The sequence below is a fragment of the Pygocentrus nattereri genome, chromosome 27 (genome assembly GCF_015220715.1).
Source record: "Pygocentrus nattereri isolate fPygNat1 chromosome 27, fPygNat1.pri, whole genome shotgun sequence".
Lineage (NCBI taxonomy): Eukaryota > Metazoa > Chordata > Actinopteri > Characiformes > Serrasalmidae > Pygocentrus > Pygocentrus nattereri.
This window is the reverse complement of record NC_051237.1, coordinates 1,811,997-1,829,943: the sequence shown is the minus strand read 5'-3', so window position 1 is coordinate 1,829,943 and position 17,947 is coordinate 1,811,997. Positions and strand designations below refer to the sequence as shown.

At 40.6% G+C, this 17,947-nt stretch overlaps 1 protein-coding gene across 4 annotated transcripts; it reads left to right on the top strand.

Moving 5' to 3' along the window:
* Window positions 1–1,042: 1,042 nt before the first annotated feature.
* Window positions 1,043–16,541, top strand: bag6l (BCL2 associated athanogene 6, like). 4 transcript variants are annotated; one of them, XM_017708649.2, is made up of 25 exons: window positions 1,043–1,222; window positions 2,122–2,209; window positions 2,432–2,549; window positions 2,743–2,978; window positions 3,541–3,612; window positions 4,238–4,360; window positions 4,469–4,641; window positions 4,839–4,968; window positions 5,104–5,307; window positions 6,246–6,474; window positions 6,747–6,806; window positions 7,056–7,366; window positions 7,497–7,575; window positions 8,172–8,389; window positions 8,582–8,861; window positions 9,046–9,215; window positions 10,327–10,380; window positions 10,469–10,571; window positions 11,026–11,150; window positions 12,053–12,187; window positions 12,309–12,374; window positions 14,103–14,315; window positions 14,747–14,854; window positions 15,004–15,150; window positions 15,282–15,377. In XM_017708649.2, exons 2-25 carry the CDS (start codon window positions 2,132–2,134, stop codon window positions 15,375–15,377), a joined length of 3,528 nt encoding a protein of 1,175 aa, XP_017564138.1. In that variant the 5' UTR covers window positions 1,043–1,222; window positions 2,122–2,131. The 4 variants fall into 4 exon arrangements, 3 of the variants coding, with proteins under 3 accessions (XP_017564138.1, XP_017564137.1, XP_017564136.1); XM_017708647.2 differs by having other exon boundaries at window positions 1,045–1,222; window positions 8,073–8,389; window positions 15,282–16,541; XR_005129762.1 differs by lacking the exon at window positions 15,282–15,377 and having other exon boundaries at window positions 8,073–8,389; window positions 14,728–14,854; window positions 15,004–15,146.
* Window positions 16,542–17,947: the final 1,406 nt, after the last annotated feature.

Below are 17,947 nucleotides of genomic sequence, written 5' to 3'. Positions count from 1 at the left end.
CACTTTTCAAACACTGGAAACAAAGAAAAGAGCCAGCACTGCTACATTAAAAATCCTCCCAAAAACTGTGAATACAATTATTTATTTTACCTCAGTATTTGGCAACTGTGTTGCACTAAATCCAGTTAGACTGATTTTGCTCTCTTTATAAAATAAAGTGTGCAGTTGGTCAGTGGTCTGCAAATCCTGACGATACCCACGAAATCCTCAGAAAGGCATATTGTGCTGTATTGTGGCAACGTGTATCATGATGATATATATTGTCATATTGCCCAGCCTAAAGTTCTACTACCCTCTTCAAAGACAAAAGCCCGGTTAAACCAGTGAGTCTATGCACGTTAACTACTTAATGTATTTCTATATATGCCAGTGATCTGTCTCTTCCTTGCTTATTCCTTACCTGTTTAAACTCACATACATTTTACAATGATGCATTTTGTACACAGTCTAGACTGTAACTGTACTGTTTATACTCCAATTTGAGAAAAAAGTAAGAAGAAAAAAACCAACCAGGTGAGCGTTGTAGACCACAAGTACGCGGAACGTACTTTCAGCTAAACAGTAAGAGTAATGTTTTAATGGCCATATATATATATATATATATATATATATATAACATAAAATTCTAAAAAATTAAAATAGATAAAATTATACATTTATAAAACGATATATTTATATAAAGTATAAAAAATGTAAAATTATATATAATTTTATAATTTTTTAAATGATTGTTTTGAACGCATCAAAATGTTTTTCAAACTAATGTTAAACAAGACGAATTGCAAAGGAGGTTATTAAGAAATTCAATACAATTAGAAACCTATTAACCACTGAATAAAACACAAATACGGGAACTGGGTAAAAAAGCATGATATTCGCCATGATAATTTATTTTTTATATTTCTTTTTACTTTTACCAAACACACTAGTTTGAAGAAAAAAAACAACAGCATAGTCGGATACGTCACTTCCATTTGTTGCACTGGGGGCGGTTGGGCAGAAACACATTTGCGCAAACGCGCTCTTCCTCCCTGCGTTGCTTTGCTGAACGTTCGTATAACGGGGTCTGCGCAATGTGTGCGCAGACCCATCCAACAGTGAGGTTGACGTTGCTCGGAGACGGTGCGGGATTAGCTGGTTAGCTAATTTGGCTAGCTGGCGTCAGATAAACTGGGATTAGGAGATAACGACGCTGATTTACCACGAAGCGGAGTAAGACAAGGTATTTCACCGACACGAATTAGATAAAAGGAAATAAGCGTTCCCGCTTTGTTCAAAGATAACCAGTTACTCACAGCGAGAGTGATACGAAAACCGACTCCGCTAGCGAGCTAACGAGGCTGAAGTTGGCTTCCCATTCGCCAGCTTCTTGTTAGCTAGTTAGAATTTTCCCGTTCCACCTTAAGTGGTGCAGCAGTTACATTCTGGCGCCTCACACTGCTGCAGCATTTAAGGTGGAACGGGAAAATTCGAACGAGAAGCAGGCGAATAAGAAGCTGACTTCAGTTCATCGCTCCATCAGTTCGCTAAACTGGTGAGCGAGGTCATTTTCCAGTGTCTGAGTAGGTCGGAGGGGTTGATGTACTGCCGCTCAGTCTTGTGTGATATTTGCTATCGTCTATTCTGGAGGCGGTGCTAAACCCTGGGCGTTGTGTGTGTTTGTGTACACAAGAACGCAGGAGTAGTAACGTTGTGGTGCTCTCTTAAAAAAGATGGTTCTTCAAAGGGTCTTTAGTAAAGGCAGTGGTTCTGTTTCGAACCACCAGGTTTATATAGAACCATTAGTTACATGCTTAAATGGTTCTTTGCACCGTGTAATTGTTCTTCAGATTGATGGGGAATATGCTGTATATGGCTCTACATAGAACCTTTTTGAAGATGTTTCAGAAAGATTCTGCTACTGTTACAGTGTCAAGCTTGTACACATCCTCCATCAGTCTAAAACACAACTTCATCACGCAAAGAATCATTTAAATATGAAATGGTTTCATATAGAGCTCATAATTCCAAATAGAACCATTGCTTTTACTAAAATACCAGTTAAGAACAATGTTGTTAAGAGTGTACACCTAATTTCTGTCTAATCCACTTAAACACACTTAAAAATGTGTTCCTCCACAGTACAGGGTCCATGGAGGAGCCAGGGACTATTGAGGTTACTGTTAAAACTCTGGACTCACAGAGCAGGAGCTACACTGTCCGAGGAGAGGTGAGGTTAATGACAGAGCCACTTAATAACACATCTTGATAGGACCCTTTCATTTATGAAACCTGGTTAAGCATGCTGAGATCAGTTCTTTCTAAGATTTTCATCTTTGCTTAATGCATTGTAGCAAGGCTCAAACAAAAAAGCATTTGCTGTGCCAAAATAAGATGTGGAATTTTTTTTTATTTGTGGCTGACAGACTAATTACCTTTCTCATTCTCTCAGTGGACAGTGAAGGAGTTTAAAGAGCATATTGCCTCCTCAGTTGAGATCCCTGTGGATAAGCAGAGGCTGATATACCAGGGCAGGGTGCTGCAGGATGAGAGAACACTGACAGAATACAGTAAGTATTTGTATATATGTAGTAACTCTTTTCTGAACTGCAGTTCCCTCTACCCACTGTTTGCAGTCAAGATCCGTTGATTGGACACTTGCATCTAATCCACAGTCTGTGGCATTGCAGTTGGAAGACTCTCTGATTGTGAAGAATGTGAGATTTGTGTATAAGCAATGTTCTCACTCTTGGTCTTTCTCAGATGTTGATGGCAAAGTTATTCATCTTGTGGAGCGGGCTCCTCCTCAGACTACTCAGTCTGGCAGTGGTGGAAGTGCAGTTCCTGGTTCCTCGAATGGAGCAGAGGGAGGATCCAGCTCTTCTCACTCTTCTACTTCCACCTCTCAAGGGGCTCCACATGACCGCAATGGCAACAGCTATGTCATGCTGGGCACTTTTAACCTTCCTGTTAATATCATGGACCCCCAACAGATACAGGTTACCACCTCTCCAAGCTTAGGCCTTTTTCACATGAGAGAGTTTGTTAGTAAGTGTGTGCATGCAGTTTTATAGTCGTGCTTGTGGTATAGTCACTAGGGATACACGGTGTGTTTGCTTCAAACACACACTCAGTCACCTGATAAGTTATTTGTTTTATTTCTGTTTTCACTGAAATAACATGAGCCAGGCAACTGTGCTTTTGCTGTATTTGAATGCCACTGTGCCACCTATGCCAAAATATCAGTAACTGCTAAATAGTCAGTTGTTTCTTATTTACTACTATAAAATGGCAATTCAGTCCATTAAAGAGCAAATTTATGTTATATTATGATCTGGGTTAATAATAAGTACTGTAAATGTGTGTTTCCTGTGTTAACTTATCCCACACATTGTGAGCCTAGTTTGACTGTTTAAAAAAAAAAATCAGAATCTGTTATAAAAATTAATGATCCGTGCATTCGTAGCAGTAATGCAAGCATCAGACATGCTTTTTTAAAAAGTACATATAATATGGGTGGCTTGCATCATTATTATAAGGAATGTTTGTGTCATCCTCTAGATGTCTGTGCAGCAGATGATGGCTGGTGTCGGGGAGGCTGGGAGGAACGCCAGAGTCAACACCAGCACTGGGGTAAGCAACTTGTCAAAAAGGCCATAGTATCTTGCTCAGTTGCCCTATTCTTATATCTCCTTGAAGACCTACTGTAACAATTTTGTCTTTTTTCTTTCAGTGACAGTCACTTTTATCAAAGAATAATTTATTTCTTAATTCACTGCAATTCAATACAATTTCCAGGTCTGCAGCAACAGAAACTCAGACCTAATGTGTATGTGTGGTTGGGTTGCATTACAGTGTTTATAGTTATAGGGATAAATTACATCACAAAATGCTTGATCAGTTTCTGTATTTGCCAGCTATGTGTTTGATTACAAAGAGTAATTGGATCTAATTGGATCTAATGCAGCATTGTGTATGAAATGAATAGAAGTCATTGGCTTCATAATTTTGGGTATCTTTTTGTATATGAAACTACTTTGTCTGTTCCAGCTTTTTCAGTGTAAGTGCAAGGAAATATTGTGGCTTATGTATCGAGAATACTTCAAGAAGTATAATGATATTACATTTTTACCTTATCACGCAGCTCTGTGTGTATATGTGGCTGAAGTATTAGTATATTTGCTACATGTGTTGGTGGTGACACTGTTTCAGTTCATGATTAGAGCTTTAGGTAATGTGTGATGTTTCTCAATTACAGAGCAATGGATCTGTGGACGTGCATATCAACTTGGATCAGTCAGTGCAGAGTGAACCGAGGATAAGGCTTCAGCTGGCTGAAAACCTGTTGCGAGAGACTCAGACTTTGATTCACAGATTGGAGGTATTGCCTTCTTGTTACACCCAGCAACATTTAACTATTTAAATGAGCCTTGAGCCTTTGTGGTGGATTCCAGAACAGTTTGTATTGAATTCCTGAGTCTTGTTTCAGGGCCAACCAAGTGAAGCATCTACCCAGCAGGGTTCTACAACTTCCCAGTCAACTTCCACAGCCTCTTCTTCTTCAGCACAACCAATGGACACTTCCCCACCTTCAGCCCCTGCCTCTTCTTCCTCTACTTCTGCCTCCACACAGACAGAGGGACCTCCTCACTCTGGACCCAAGTGAGAAAAAACTCTCTGTTCCTGCATATTGTTTATCTAAAGGTTGCAGGATATTGATTTGTACAGTATGCTACTATAAGGTTCTACATTGTACAGTAATTGTGCTATAACGTTGTATGCAATTGTATTTACTTGGTAAACCAAGATGTAGATAAAAAGCTATAGCGTTTTTTTTTCTCTTCTGTCTTTGCTTTCAGTCACCCAAGCCCATTGGAACTGGTGGAGGTTCTCTCAGAGGTGCGGAGAGTGGAGGAAAGACTCCGACCCTTTATGGAGAGAACTCACTCCATCTTGGGAGCAGCTAGTTTAGCTGATTACAACAACAATGTATGTGTTGCAGTGCCTCCTTTGCAGTGATAATGCTTTAGTCACTGCAGTGCCATTTTGTATAACATTTCCTTGAAGGAATGTTTTATTTAGCTTGAAAATGTAAATATGTTTTCTGCCCCTTTGTTGTGACAGACACAAGAGCGTGAGGAAGATCAGCGCACCCTCAATATGGTTGGAGAATCTCTTCGTCTCCTAGGCAACACCTTGGTTGCTTTGAGTGATCTTCGATGCAATTTGGCTGCTCAGCCTCCTCGCCACCTACATGTAGTTCGGCCCATGTCCCACTATGCCTCCCCTCTTCTGCTGCAAAGTGGACTCCCCCATATACCAATACCGGTGAACTTTTACTCTGTTTACATGCACACTAATGGTTCAGTAGTGGTTTAAGACCGCTATTATAACTAAAATATGGTCAGGTAAACAGCATGGTTCAGTTTTCATAGTCTGAGTCTTAGTTGGCCTGTGTGAATCAAGGAGAACATATTTGACTTTTTACGACAGATTTGTGCGTGTGAATGCATCTTTCCACGGACTCGCACACAGAGCTTTTGCATTTTTTGTCTGCATTGTCACATGTGTGATGACCGCTTTTTGCCACTGAAAAACAAACACAAGGTACAAAAGGTGAGATGGGTGCACTTTTGAGAAAAGAAGAAGTTGTCCCTCGTGTGAAAGATTTTTGCCAGAAATAGAAAGCATTTGATCAGGGTTTCCGCTTGCAGCCCACACAGACAGCCATAAAAGGTTCCATGGCTAACGAAAAGATAAGTGTGACCCAGTTTAAAATGCAAATAGGTATAACACAATAATCAATGTAGTCCATCAAATTTACTTGACTGTATAATCACGCAACATAATACACATTAAACAAAATCTGGAAATATTCTTGTTAGCAGTCATGAATTTAAAAAAAAAAAAAAAAAAAAAAGGGCGATGGTTAATATTGACACTGACAGTATACGTGTAACAAGCTAACGATGTCAGTTACGATGGTCTTGCCATTGGTCAAATAAATGAGCTTGATCTGATCTTGATTTGTGTGTGTGTGTGTGTGTGTGTGTGTGTGTGTGTGTGTGTGTGTGTGTGTGTGTGTGTGTGTGTGTGTGTGTGTGTGTACATATGCAGCTCTTGTAAACATTTTGATTTAGGCCAGTTTCTTAGAACTTAGAGCTCTTAAACTGAGAACCTAGTTGGGTTATTGTGTTCATAACATGATTGCCATTTCAAGGTGGTTTTCTCCCATGCTATGTTACTGACATATCTGTTTTCAACAGATGAACATCGGTACTACTGTTACCATGACGTCTAATGGCAGACAGGCAAGTGAGAGTCAGCCTCCAACATCTCAACCACCTGGCCAGTCAGAAGAGCAGGGTCAGGCTCAGGCACCCCCCTCCCCACCAAATGGGGTCAATCAGCAGCCTGGTCAGGGGACTCCTCGAGTGATCAGAATCACTCATCAGACCATGGAGCCTGTGGTCATGATGCAGATGAACCTGGATGGTATGTCTCTGCAAGCTGTGTGTGCCTTCAGCTTAAACACCCCAGTGTTTTTAGCACTATATTTGAGCCCAGCTGTCCATTCCTGGTCTGTGAGAAACTCTTTTGAACATGAACTCATTACAGAGTGTAAAGGCATGACAGTACGGGCACAATTGTCTGTAACACTTTTGACCTCATTGAGCAGAATCTCTACAGAGGGGAATGCTCTCAGACCTGGACTGGGGGGCAGTAGTGCAATGCTAGGCACTGATCTGTGCATTTTTGTGCAACAGATTCAGGCAGTGGAGCTCAGGCCCCAGGCCAACAGAATCCCAACGCTGCTGGACAGACTGGTCAGTGTCCACTGCTCCTCATAGTGAATACCAACTGCAAACATGCTGATGTTAATAGGTTTTAAAGCAGCAAGCTATGGGGACTGTGCTCTCAGTTATGGCTTATTTCCAAGAAACCTATTTGTTGCTGTTGATTGTAGCAGTAGTACGGTACACATCATGTGTAGGTTTCTCCCAATGTAGTAACATGCGTTTCCTCTTTAATGCTTATATTTTTATTTTTTAATACGTGTTCTCTTTTCTCCAAAGGTACCACTCCACCCATCCATATTCCAGGCTTGCCTCCGGAGTTCATGCAGGCCATTGTGCATCAGATCTCTCAGCAGGCTGCTGCCATGGCTACTGCAGCCTCAACTGGCCACCATGGGCAACAGGCTGGTGCTCCTGGCGCAACTTCCCATAATGGAGAAGCTCCAGCTGCTCCTCCCCCTCCCCAAGCCAGAGTAGTCATCACTCGGCCTTCCTTCTCTCCACGCATTCCCCAGCCTGCAGGCACTAGAGGTACTACCATCAACCTGCGAGCAACTGTGCCCCCCACAGCCAGCCATCAGCCTGGACAGGTGAGAAATTTTTATGGATAATTCCAGTTCATTTGGTTTTGATATCTCTCCAACACTGAAGTAAGCAGTATTTTCTTTTTTTCCTCTCTTTATCTATGGCTTTCTTCACAACACTTAATTCTATCATTAGGGCAACCCTGTGGCACCCTCTCCTCTCACTCAGATGGTGAGTGGTTTGGTCGGGCAGCTGTTAATGCCGATGCACACAGGTGAGATGCATTCCATAGGCAACTCCTGTCTAGGTGTCTCTAAAAGTTCTCACATAAATCAGTGTCTTAATTTATAATGACCTGCATATCTGGCATAGTACAGTGTTGTGTACCATTGTATATGATTGAGTCCATATAGTTGAATTAGCACCACATTTGGGGCAGTCGTGGGCTGGAGGTTAGGGATCTGGCCCTGTGACCGGAAGGTTGCCGGTTCAATCCCCAGCGCCGACAGTCCATGACTGAGGTGTCCTTGAGCAAGACACCTAACCCCCAATTGCTCCCCGGGCGCCGTGGATAGGGCTGCCCACCGCTCCGGGCAAGTGTGCTCACTGCCCCCTAGTGTGTGTGTGGTGTTTCACTTGCATGGATGGGTTAAATGCGGAGATGGAATTTCCCCGGTTGTGGGATCAAAACGGTATCACTTAATTATTTGGAGTTGGGACAGATTGGCATGAAGTCAGTGCTGTAAACTAACTGATACATTTTCTTCCTAGGTGACCAAATGTCTACTACCTCTTCATCCCACTCATTCTCTTTCTCTACCTCTTCATCCTCCTCTGCATTTTCCTCCTCAAATCCTCCTCCCACATCAGCCAACACATCTGGCCAGACATCCACTCACACCACTAGTACAGCCTCCATGGGCCAGTCTCAGGAAGGAGGCACAGAGGGGAACCTCAGCCAGCTCCTAGGTTCTCTCTTGGGCAGTGCAGCTGGAGTAGGTGGGAATGTCTCTGGAGGCCCACCTTCCATCACTGTGACTGTGCCTGGTGTCCCTGCCTTCATTCAGGGCTTAACTGATTTCATCCAGGTCAGTAAAGTTGAACTCTATTTGCATATAAATGCTATGAATGAACTGTCCCTTCTTGTGGAGTTTTTTTTTTTTGTTGTTTTTTATTTTTCAGCAAACCCAGCGTTTCATCGATTTTTATTATACTTTTTTTTTTGTTGTTTTTCATTTTTTTCTCTGTTTTTCATTAGATTTCACTACTTTTTTTTCCAGACCAATCAGCCTGTGTTCACTCCCTCAAACCAGCAGCCTCCGCCTCCTTCTGCTGCTCCTTCTGGCCCCTCACCATCACCCCCAAATCCTCCTCAGCCCCCCAGTGCAGGAGACGAAACACTGAGCCCAGAGCTGTTCACAGGAATTGTGCAAGGTGTGCTGTCCACCATGATGGGCTCTCTGGGGGCTGGCCAGGGCAACAGCGAAAGCATTGCACAGTTCATCCAGAGGCTGTCCCAGACTAGCAACCTCTTCACACCTGGGACTGGCGATGCAGTGGGTAAGTAGTTGTGAGTGGAAACTGCACAATATAAATTAAATGAGCTATGTTGCATCATTTTAAAGAATCAGGAGCCATTACATTTAGACATGCCAATCAGGCTCTATTGGTTAGATGGCTCTGGGACACTTTTGTTAGCTTTTGGTTTTATATGAGTCTTATATTCCTCTTGTCTCTCCGGCAGGCTTTTTTGGAGACCTGTTATCTCTGGTCTGTCAGAGTTTCTCCATGGTGGACATGGTGCTGTTACTACATGGCAATCCTCAGCCTCTGAGTCGTATCCAGCCTGAACTTACAGCCTTCTTCACTGAGCACTACCTACAGGGCAGAGAGCCCACTGATGCCAACATTGCCGTAAGTCTGTCCAGTGGAAGTTTTTTTGCAGTCTATATAAATCACCCAGCCTGGTGACTAATTGCAGTGCACACCCATGATGACTCTTGGAGTGTAATAGGTTTAACGATACGATTTTCCTAATGTGCGCGTAGTTGCAGATGCCCACATATTTTCAAGTGTGTTTGAAATTCTCAGCGATGAATCTTGTTGTGTGAGAACGTCTACAACAAGTAGTAGGTTCAGGGGTGAGAAGTTACCAATGAGAGCATGAGAAAACTCAGGAAGTGGATCCAAAATAAGAGCAAACACGGTAAAGGGATTGTTGGAGAAAAAAATCATCACATATTGTCTGAGGTCGTTGTTCACCACCACTACGGCCAGGTTTGGAGCAGCATCTCTGTGAATATTGTGGCAGCTTTCTCATTTGTGCTGGAAATGACCACTTGTATTCTGTTTGGACCAAGGAAAAACAGGAGAGGGTATAAGACTAAGAAAAGCCCTAAAATCAGTTTCTTGATTGAAAGATTTTTTTTTGTTCTTTGTTCTTTCTTTTTTGTACAAATTTGTGCAGCAACATCTACAGCTAAAGCTCCAGTTTGGCTCCAGTTTTGAAAGACACCTTTTTATTTCTCTTTCTTTTTTTTTCTTTCTTTCATATAGCAGTGGGATGGTAATGTGTGAACCTCATCTACAGTCACATGTGCAATCAAGTGTGCACAACCTGGCTGCAAGCCAGAAAATACTGGTTATTGTTGGCAGTATATGATTCTGACATTTTGAAAGTCATTTACATGCCCTGGGTAAAGTTTATAGAAGAGGAAGGTCTTTTTTCAGACATTTACTGAGGCTTGTGCTGCCTACGAATGTGGAAGAGACGTAGATCTCTTTTTGCTTAAAGGAACGTGTCACTGATTGGGTCACATACTTATAACACCAGTACACCAAGGTAAAGGATTTCTTTACTGCCCCAACACTGCTTGAATGATTAAGCAGAATCATTAATCAGAATTAAACAGAAATCAGAATCACTTCAAAACCCCAAATATACTACCAGTCATGACGCATAATAAAAGCACTGTCTCATTTATTATATGTTGGTTTAATTGAGGGTCTTAATATTCCCTTCTAGACTGCTGCTGAAGATCTCATCAATGGACTGGAGGAGTATATCGCTGAGAGCTTCGTAAGTCTATATTTAACTCATGCAGGTGTTGTCAGTTCAAACCATTAACTCAGTAAGCCTGATGTTTTCTGTGGCCTGTGTGTTTCAGTCTACAGTTACAGTGCGAGAGGGGGTGGACATCATTCAGACTAACATGTCCTTCCTCAGACAGCAGTTCACACAGATGGCCACGCACATACTCCGCTGTACAGGTACACACTGCTCCATCCACAGAAATGCTCACGTTAGGGCTAAAAGATTGATCGTTTTTATATAAAAAAAATAGCAATTTAAAAGATCAAAATTGCAATTTCAGATCGCAAGAGCTGCCATTTTTATTATACTACAGATGATCAGGAATGTTTTCCTAACAACTTGTCATTTAGATGAGTCAGACCAACCAAGAAGCAACCAAATGTGACATCATACCTGGCAGTCTGGCACAACACAAAATACTAATTAATTATCAAAGTTTAAAGTCTGAAGAACTGGATTTGCTGGTGATCTTGGCTAACAGGGCTTGATCTTATTTTGTAGGAAATGATTGCAATCAGGACATTGGTTAATAAATTGTAATTGTTATATTTTTCCAAATTGTTCAGCCTTAGCTCATTTATTCTGGAGTGAAGGATTTTGTGCTTAAATGACTATTTTCTCTTTTTCCAGATCAGACTTTTGGTCCTCGCTTGCTGTTTCTGTGCACTCAGGGTCTGTTTGAATGCCTGGCCCTCAATCTGTACTGTTTAAGAGGAGAGCAGAGGGCTCTTACTGCAGTTATCAACCACCGAATTGTTAGTTTACACTCTTTGTCTTGCATATATATATAATTGATTTTTTAAATGACTAAGCATTAGCGGTCAGAGTGCAGTTAATTTTCTTAAGTATAGTACTGTACAAATTGACCACTAGGGACCACTCTATATTACGTAATTTGTAGTAAAATGTCCATAAATATAAGTTATTCAGTTTTTGGAAAACATATATATTTAACAGAAATTGCACTGAAGCCTTAACAACTACATGTAATCATTAGCAGTGCAATGAGCACCTTCAGCATCTAGTGTGTTCACACTCTGCCTTTATTACAATGTCCATTGTTTTCAAGACTTTCTTTTAGTTTTTCAAAGAAATCTGTAGGGATATTTTTCCACACCTTCAAATGTTTAGTCTTAGAAGTCAGTAGCATTTTCTGCTTTTCATGATTTAAGTACAACTTAACCACTCAGCAAATCAGCAAATCTGTGGGCCAGCTAGGTTTTTATTCCATTTTTACTTTACATGTTGCTTTGACTCAAAGGGACCATTTGTTTATTCAAAATATGCCAAAACTGCAACACAGAATAGACATTGAATACTTAAAGGAATTCTAAATAAAATAAATTGTTTTATGTAGTTTTTTTTTTTTTTAACTGCCGGGCATCTTTTTTTTTTCTGTGCTGGCCCATAGATTGTTGTTTGTGGGTTCACTAGTGTGCATGTGGTGTTTCACTTCACGTATGTGTTAAATACGAAAGTGAAATTTCCCCGTTGTGGGGAGTAATAAGGGTCACATAATCTTAAAATTGAATAGCACTATATGGAATGGTAGTTAATAAATTGGGTGGAATTTTGCACAGTATTGTATTTCTTTGTTTTTAACTGAAGACACATGTTGATAAAAGTTCTCTGTTGGTGTGTGTGCATGTATGTGCAGAGGAGGATGTCTGCAGAGGTGAATCCCAGTCTAGTGAACTGGTTGACCAGTATGATGTCTATGAGACTCCATGTGATCTTGGACCATAACCCAGTCACAGAAAACCAGATCCAGCATTATGTTATATATACACAGGTCAGCTTCTAATGTGAATGCTCCCCTCAAAACTTATGTAACCATTTAGTCTAAAGTCTATCATTTGTGTACATATTTTCATTAATATATCTATAAATCTGTTCTTATTGTTTACCTGTAGCCCAACTCTGTGAGAGTGGAGTCAGATAGTCAAGCAGTCCAGCAGACTGAGAGCCAGAATGTGGAGGTGAGCACAAAAATGTTAACAGTTTTCATGATTAGCTGTGTTTTTTTTTTTTTTTTTTATAGCTGGACACAATGCACAATTGATTTGACAAGTATACAGCTAAATTAATTGCTCTTGTTTAGAAGGCCACAGTCATGATTACTCATGCAGACATAAAGCATTTTTCTGCCATATACTGTTATTATCCCCTAAGTAAACTTTAAGAAAACCATGTCAACAGTGGGCCTCGAATACTGGGTGATTGGTTATATCTAGCTCAGTTTGCAACATCCAGCAAATAATGGTGAGAGTGGAGACAATCTCTTTTTTTTTACCCTGAGCACCAGAAAATATAGGCGTACCATCCATAAATAGTAGTTGATTTTCTGCTACTAGAAACATTTAATGAGTATATCAGTATATCACTGTGCTACCTTTTGATATACTAATATATGATATTCATAGCTATTCAGTGTGTATAACACAGAGCCTAACTTAAATCTTAATTATTTTAAGTTTCAGTTCAGATGTCAACTTGTTTTCATAAGCCATTTAAGGCAGGTTTGTCCAGTCTTATCTGCAAAGGGCTGATGTGCCTGCAGGTTTTCATTCCAGCAAATGCACCCAGCAGTACATACTACCATACTAAATAGTTCATCATAGTAGTACACTACAAATAATGGTGCATTCAGTAGTGCAGTATGTATAATGTAGTAGTATGCTTTCATTTGATTGGACTGAAAACCTGCAGCCACACTGGCCCTTTGCAGATAAGATTGAATACCTCTGCCTTAAAGGGCCCACATCATGGAAAACTATAAGCTTCACTTATAGTTCACTCCTACAGTCCATTATGAGAACTAAGCTGTGAAAGCCCATTTTGAATTCCATGTTTTTGTGATCTTATAAAACCCAAAGTATTAAGGGGCTCCCGAGTGGCGCGAGCGTTGGCCCTATCGCCAGGAGATCGCGAGTCGATCCCTGGTTATGCTACAGCCATCCATAGCAGGGAGTTCAAGAGAGCACAATTGGCCTCGCTCTCTCTGGGTGGGTAGGATAGCCTCCCCTTTTAAAAAAAAAAAAAAAAAAAAAAAAAAAGTATTTGCATACATACAGCTATTCAGCTCACAGCAGATTAACCCCTCTTGTTCACACTGAAATTATAAGGAGGATTTCAGACCGAATGAGGCATAATTCAGAGCAGCCAGTCAGAGCAGAGCTCATTTACATATATTGGTCCTAATAGCAATATTAGCAAAAATAACCTTGTAAAGAGAAGTTGGAAACCAGTCATGTAAAAAATTAATTATGGCTGATTATGACTGTACATAAAATCACACAAACATTATAAGTGAACCTGAAAAATTTAGGATATTGCCCATTTAAAGTAGCAAGTGTAAGACTGTCCAGTGTTGACATCCTCATGAAATGTTTTCCCACTTTACAAGATTATAGAAATATAAATCAATTTTAGCCCAGGCTAATATATAGCCTGGTATCTGTCTTTGATTATGCTGGACAAGCTCGCATCTGGATGTCATACACTACTGTTGCACTGTTAAGTCACTTAATTATTTTATGCTGGACAGGCTCATGTCTGGATGTCATATACTGATGCACAATTACATAACACTTTGCCTGCTAGTGATACTCTTCCTTTGTGATGTGTTGATAAATATGGATTCAGGTCCTGTATGTGTGTTGTATGTATTGAATCTTGCAATAGTGATTCTTCACTGTGACTTCTAGATGGAAGAAGGTCTGTCTCCAGCTCCTGCCACCACTGCAGAGGAGGCCATAGCATCTTCAGGAGAAAGTGCCGAAAATAGAGAACCACCTGTAGATCTCACCCCCCCTCACAGGCCCTTATCAGGGGAGACACGAGGACCAGCTGGAATAGCAGCTGCTGGGAGGGAGGACTCTGGTGCGGACATGGAGCCATGGGCAGCGTCTGTGCCACCCGTAAGCATGTCACTGAGTATTTCCCCTGTCATACTTTTGAATGGAATTCTCACATAATGCGGTTGCATACTTCAAATTAAGAGATTTCTAAGCAGAAAGATGTCTTTTCAGAAAGAAATACAGTTGTTTTGTGTGTGTATGGTGTGGTTTGTGCAGGACCCCAATAGGAACACCTAAATGCAGTGACCTCACCCTATCTACATTTGGTCAAAATGAGACATGATTGCATGGAGCGCTGCAAGTTCCACTTGCAGATTTCGATACATGCAGCATCTCATGTAATAGTATGAGATATAAGGAGTTCTTTTGAGTGTATTTACGAGTGTTTGATATATTTTTTTGTAATTAGTTCCTTTGCTGTTTGAAGTACACAGCCACCTTAATACCTGATGTTCTACTGAATGACTGACAGAATGGCGTGCATGTTTTAGGAGTGGGTGCCCATCATTAGGCATGATATGCTGTCTCAGAGGAAAATGAAGGCTCAACCTCCACTGTCTGATGCTTACCTTCAAGGAATGCCAGCCAAGAGGAGGAAGGTTGGTGCTTTGTTTCTTTGTGTGCAGTAAGTTACCTTTTAAAGTACAGTCAGGAAATCATATAATAGAGTATTTAATGTTGTAAAGGCAGATATGACTTGTGCATGTGTGTGTTTCATCGTCATACTGCTCTGTGCTGTGTTTGATAGACTGCTCAAGGTGAGGGACCACACCTTTCCCTCTCTGAGGCTGTGAGTCGTGCTGCCAGATCAGTAGGAGTGCGCCCTGTCACTAATCCGGACAGCCTGCAAGGGGAGCTGGAGACACCAGAACTGCAGGAGGCCTATACACAACAGGTGATGAGGGATCCAAATGCTGCTTAATTTTTTAACACATCTTGTGCTAAAACAATGGTTCCAAACTTTTGAATAGTTGTGTATATGAGTGCTGGATGTGCTAAAATGATTTGTCTTTTTAACCTCCTTAGGTTAAGAATGACTTGAAAAAAAGAGTTAATGAAGATCCAGACTACAACTCTCAACGTTTCCCCAACACACACAAGGCTTTCTCTGAGAACTCCTAATGTCCAAAGTACATAATTACCCGTTCAAATCTTCGCGATTTCTTAGTGACTCTACATATACTGATCAATCACCTTGTCGATGTACAGTCAGAGAAAATAGCTCATCTGTTGCTGCACAGTTTGTGTTGGTCATCCTCTAGTCCTTCATCAGTGATCAAAGGACGCTGCCCTCAGAATGCTTGGGGCTGGATGTTTTTGTTTGGTGGACTATTCTCAGTCCAGCAGTGACACTGAGGTGTTGAAAAACTCCAGCAGCACTGCTGTGTCTGATCCACTCAGACCAGCGCAACACACACTAACACACCATCACCGTGTCGGAGTATGATGAGAATGATCCATCACTCAAATAATACCTGCTCTGAGGTGGTCCTGACCATAGAGGAACAGAGTAAAAGCTGTTCCTCTAGGCTAACAAAGTATGCAGAGAAACAGATGAACTAGTCTGTAATTGTAGAATTACAAAGTGCACCTATATAGTAAGCAGAGCTGATAAAATGGACTGAGTGTAGAAACAAGGTGGTCTTAATGTTATGGCTGATCGGTGTATAGTGAACCAGCAGATCAGACAGGCAATGGAGGAGCTGGATCCTGCTGTGAAGGGGACTCCTCCTTGTACTCTTATTTGTTGTGCAATAGCCATTGATGCCCATTTGTCATGAACTGTATCTACTCTTCTCTGTAGACCATGTCTTTGGGACCAGATGTCTCACATCCAGTTTCATTCTTTAATGAACTTGTGTATATCTTTAAGGATTACTTTCTGTCTGTTGTATATTAGGTTGTATATTGATGTAATGTTTTGTTTTTAATGGTGGCAATATTAGCAGCTACAATACAAGGGTACTATCATGCATACTTGAAATAAAAATGTCCTTTGTTCATTTCAGGCAGAACAGTAGTGACCTGAAGAGGTCCAAGTGCTTGTTTTTTTTTTTTCAGATTAATAGGTTGCACGATCTGTAAATCACAGCTGTAACTGATTTATCTGTAGTTGTCATGTGTAACTAGCTTCATCACCCTGTCATCACCTTATGCCCCATGCATAACTCTCCCTGACTCAGCAACTACAGCTTTCCTTCCGTTTGTAATTTAAAAATATTAAACTATCTGCTGCTTGTGAATGCGACTGTTCTGCAATAAAAATAATCCCAAAAAATCAAAACATTTTGGACATCTGTGTGACATAACAGTATAAACACTATAGATTTTTTTTTTCTCCACCATCTGTAAAACACATCAGTGTTTTGAGTAACTTCATCATATAAACTACACTGCTTAATGTTACTATTTATTTATTTATTTATTTATTTGAAATAACTTTTTCCCTCACTTTAAAAAACCTTTTTTACTTTTTTGTGAAGTGAGTAAGGCATGGTACATCCACAATATACACAGTTCAATATCACATCCTCAGGTTTTGTGTTAATATGCATTTCATCTATTCATTGAATTTTATACAATCATTATTAACCTAGTTCAGCTCGATAGCTAATATCAAGCCTTACTAAAAATGGTTGAATGGCACAACAAAGTGTTACCACTATTATAAAAATGCTGTTGTGTCCAGCAGAAAAAAAAATGTCCTTTTACCAAAAATGTCTTTAAATTGCTAAAAATTAGGCATTTATTAATTTAAACACATTGTACTGTTCCTTACATGTAGGTGTTTTTCTTGAAATGTCTAAACCGGTGTATTCTGTTCCTGTCCTGAAGTGCTAGACTCCAGCAGTTTTGGTGATTTCCCTGTTCAATTGCACCTGGTCCAACATATCAGTCATTCAAATGGTCTTATGTGAAATGGTTCATTGTAAGGAAACGCACCAGCTTGGATCTCTTAGTTTTCATATGTAATGTTTATCATGCTAAAATAGTGGCAATTCTGTAAAAACAATGCTCTGTGTGTATTTCAAACATACATTTTAAGCCAAGGCCTTCTCTGCTATCGTAAAACGTCTTAAGTAATACACCGTGTGTTCATAACCATTTAATGTCAAAACTTTCTGTGAGGGAGTTTTCAAAAGCATTATACTCTTCAGACGTCTGGTTCCTATCGCCACCACTGTAAATGATTCTGACTGTTCTAGAATGGAGCATTTCTTTGTGTCACTGTGAATGACTTTACTTACATCTTAACATCAGTTATGCAGGAATAAAAAAGTCACTGGAATTCCCCTTGATGGGTCAAGTAGGTGTGTTTGAACAGGGGGATGACCCGTGTGCTGAATGGCAGCCCTCCAGAACAGGAACTGGAATGAAACTGATCTGACTGAACTCAAAGTTGGGCGGTTTAGAGCAGGATAAGTCCTGACGATCCCATAACTATGAACACTTTTGTGCTTTAACTCATCCAGCACAACTAATTTATCTAACTACCTTATTAACAGGCTGCTCATGTGATGATCTGGGCATTTTAGGGTAGGGAAAACACAAATGTACAGAGCAGGACTGGGATTGGGAATTACTGGTTTAGAGTCTAGTTATGTCTTACACTAGAAATTCCCTTTAAACAGCAAAAACAGACTGAATGGGGTCCACCACCGTACTTTTGGTAGTTTTCCACTGTATTAACC

Excerpts from the sequence above, each read along its gene's own strand:
- bag6l (XM_017708647.2), top strand. The coding sequence starts at position 2,132 with ATGGAGGAGCCAGGGACTATTGAGGTTACTGTTAAAACTCTGGACTCA. Across the intron at positions 6,475-6,746 it reads GATGCAGATGAACCTGGATG|ATTCAGGCAGTGGAGCTCAG; the intron begins GTATGTCTCTGC and ends TTTGTGCAACAG. Across the intron at positions 7,576-8,072 it reads GTTAATGCCGATGCACACAG|GTGACCAAATGTCTACTACC; the intron begins GTGAGATGCATT and ends TTTTCTTCCTAG.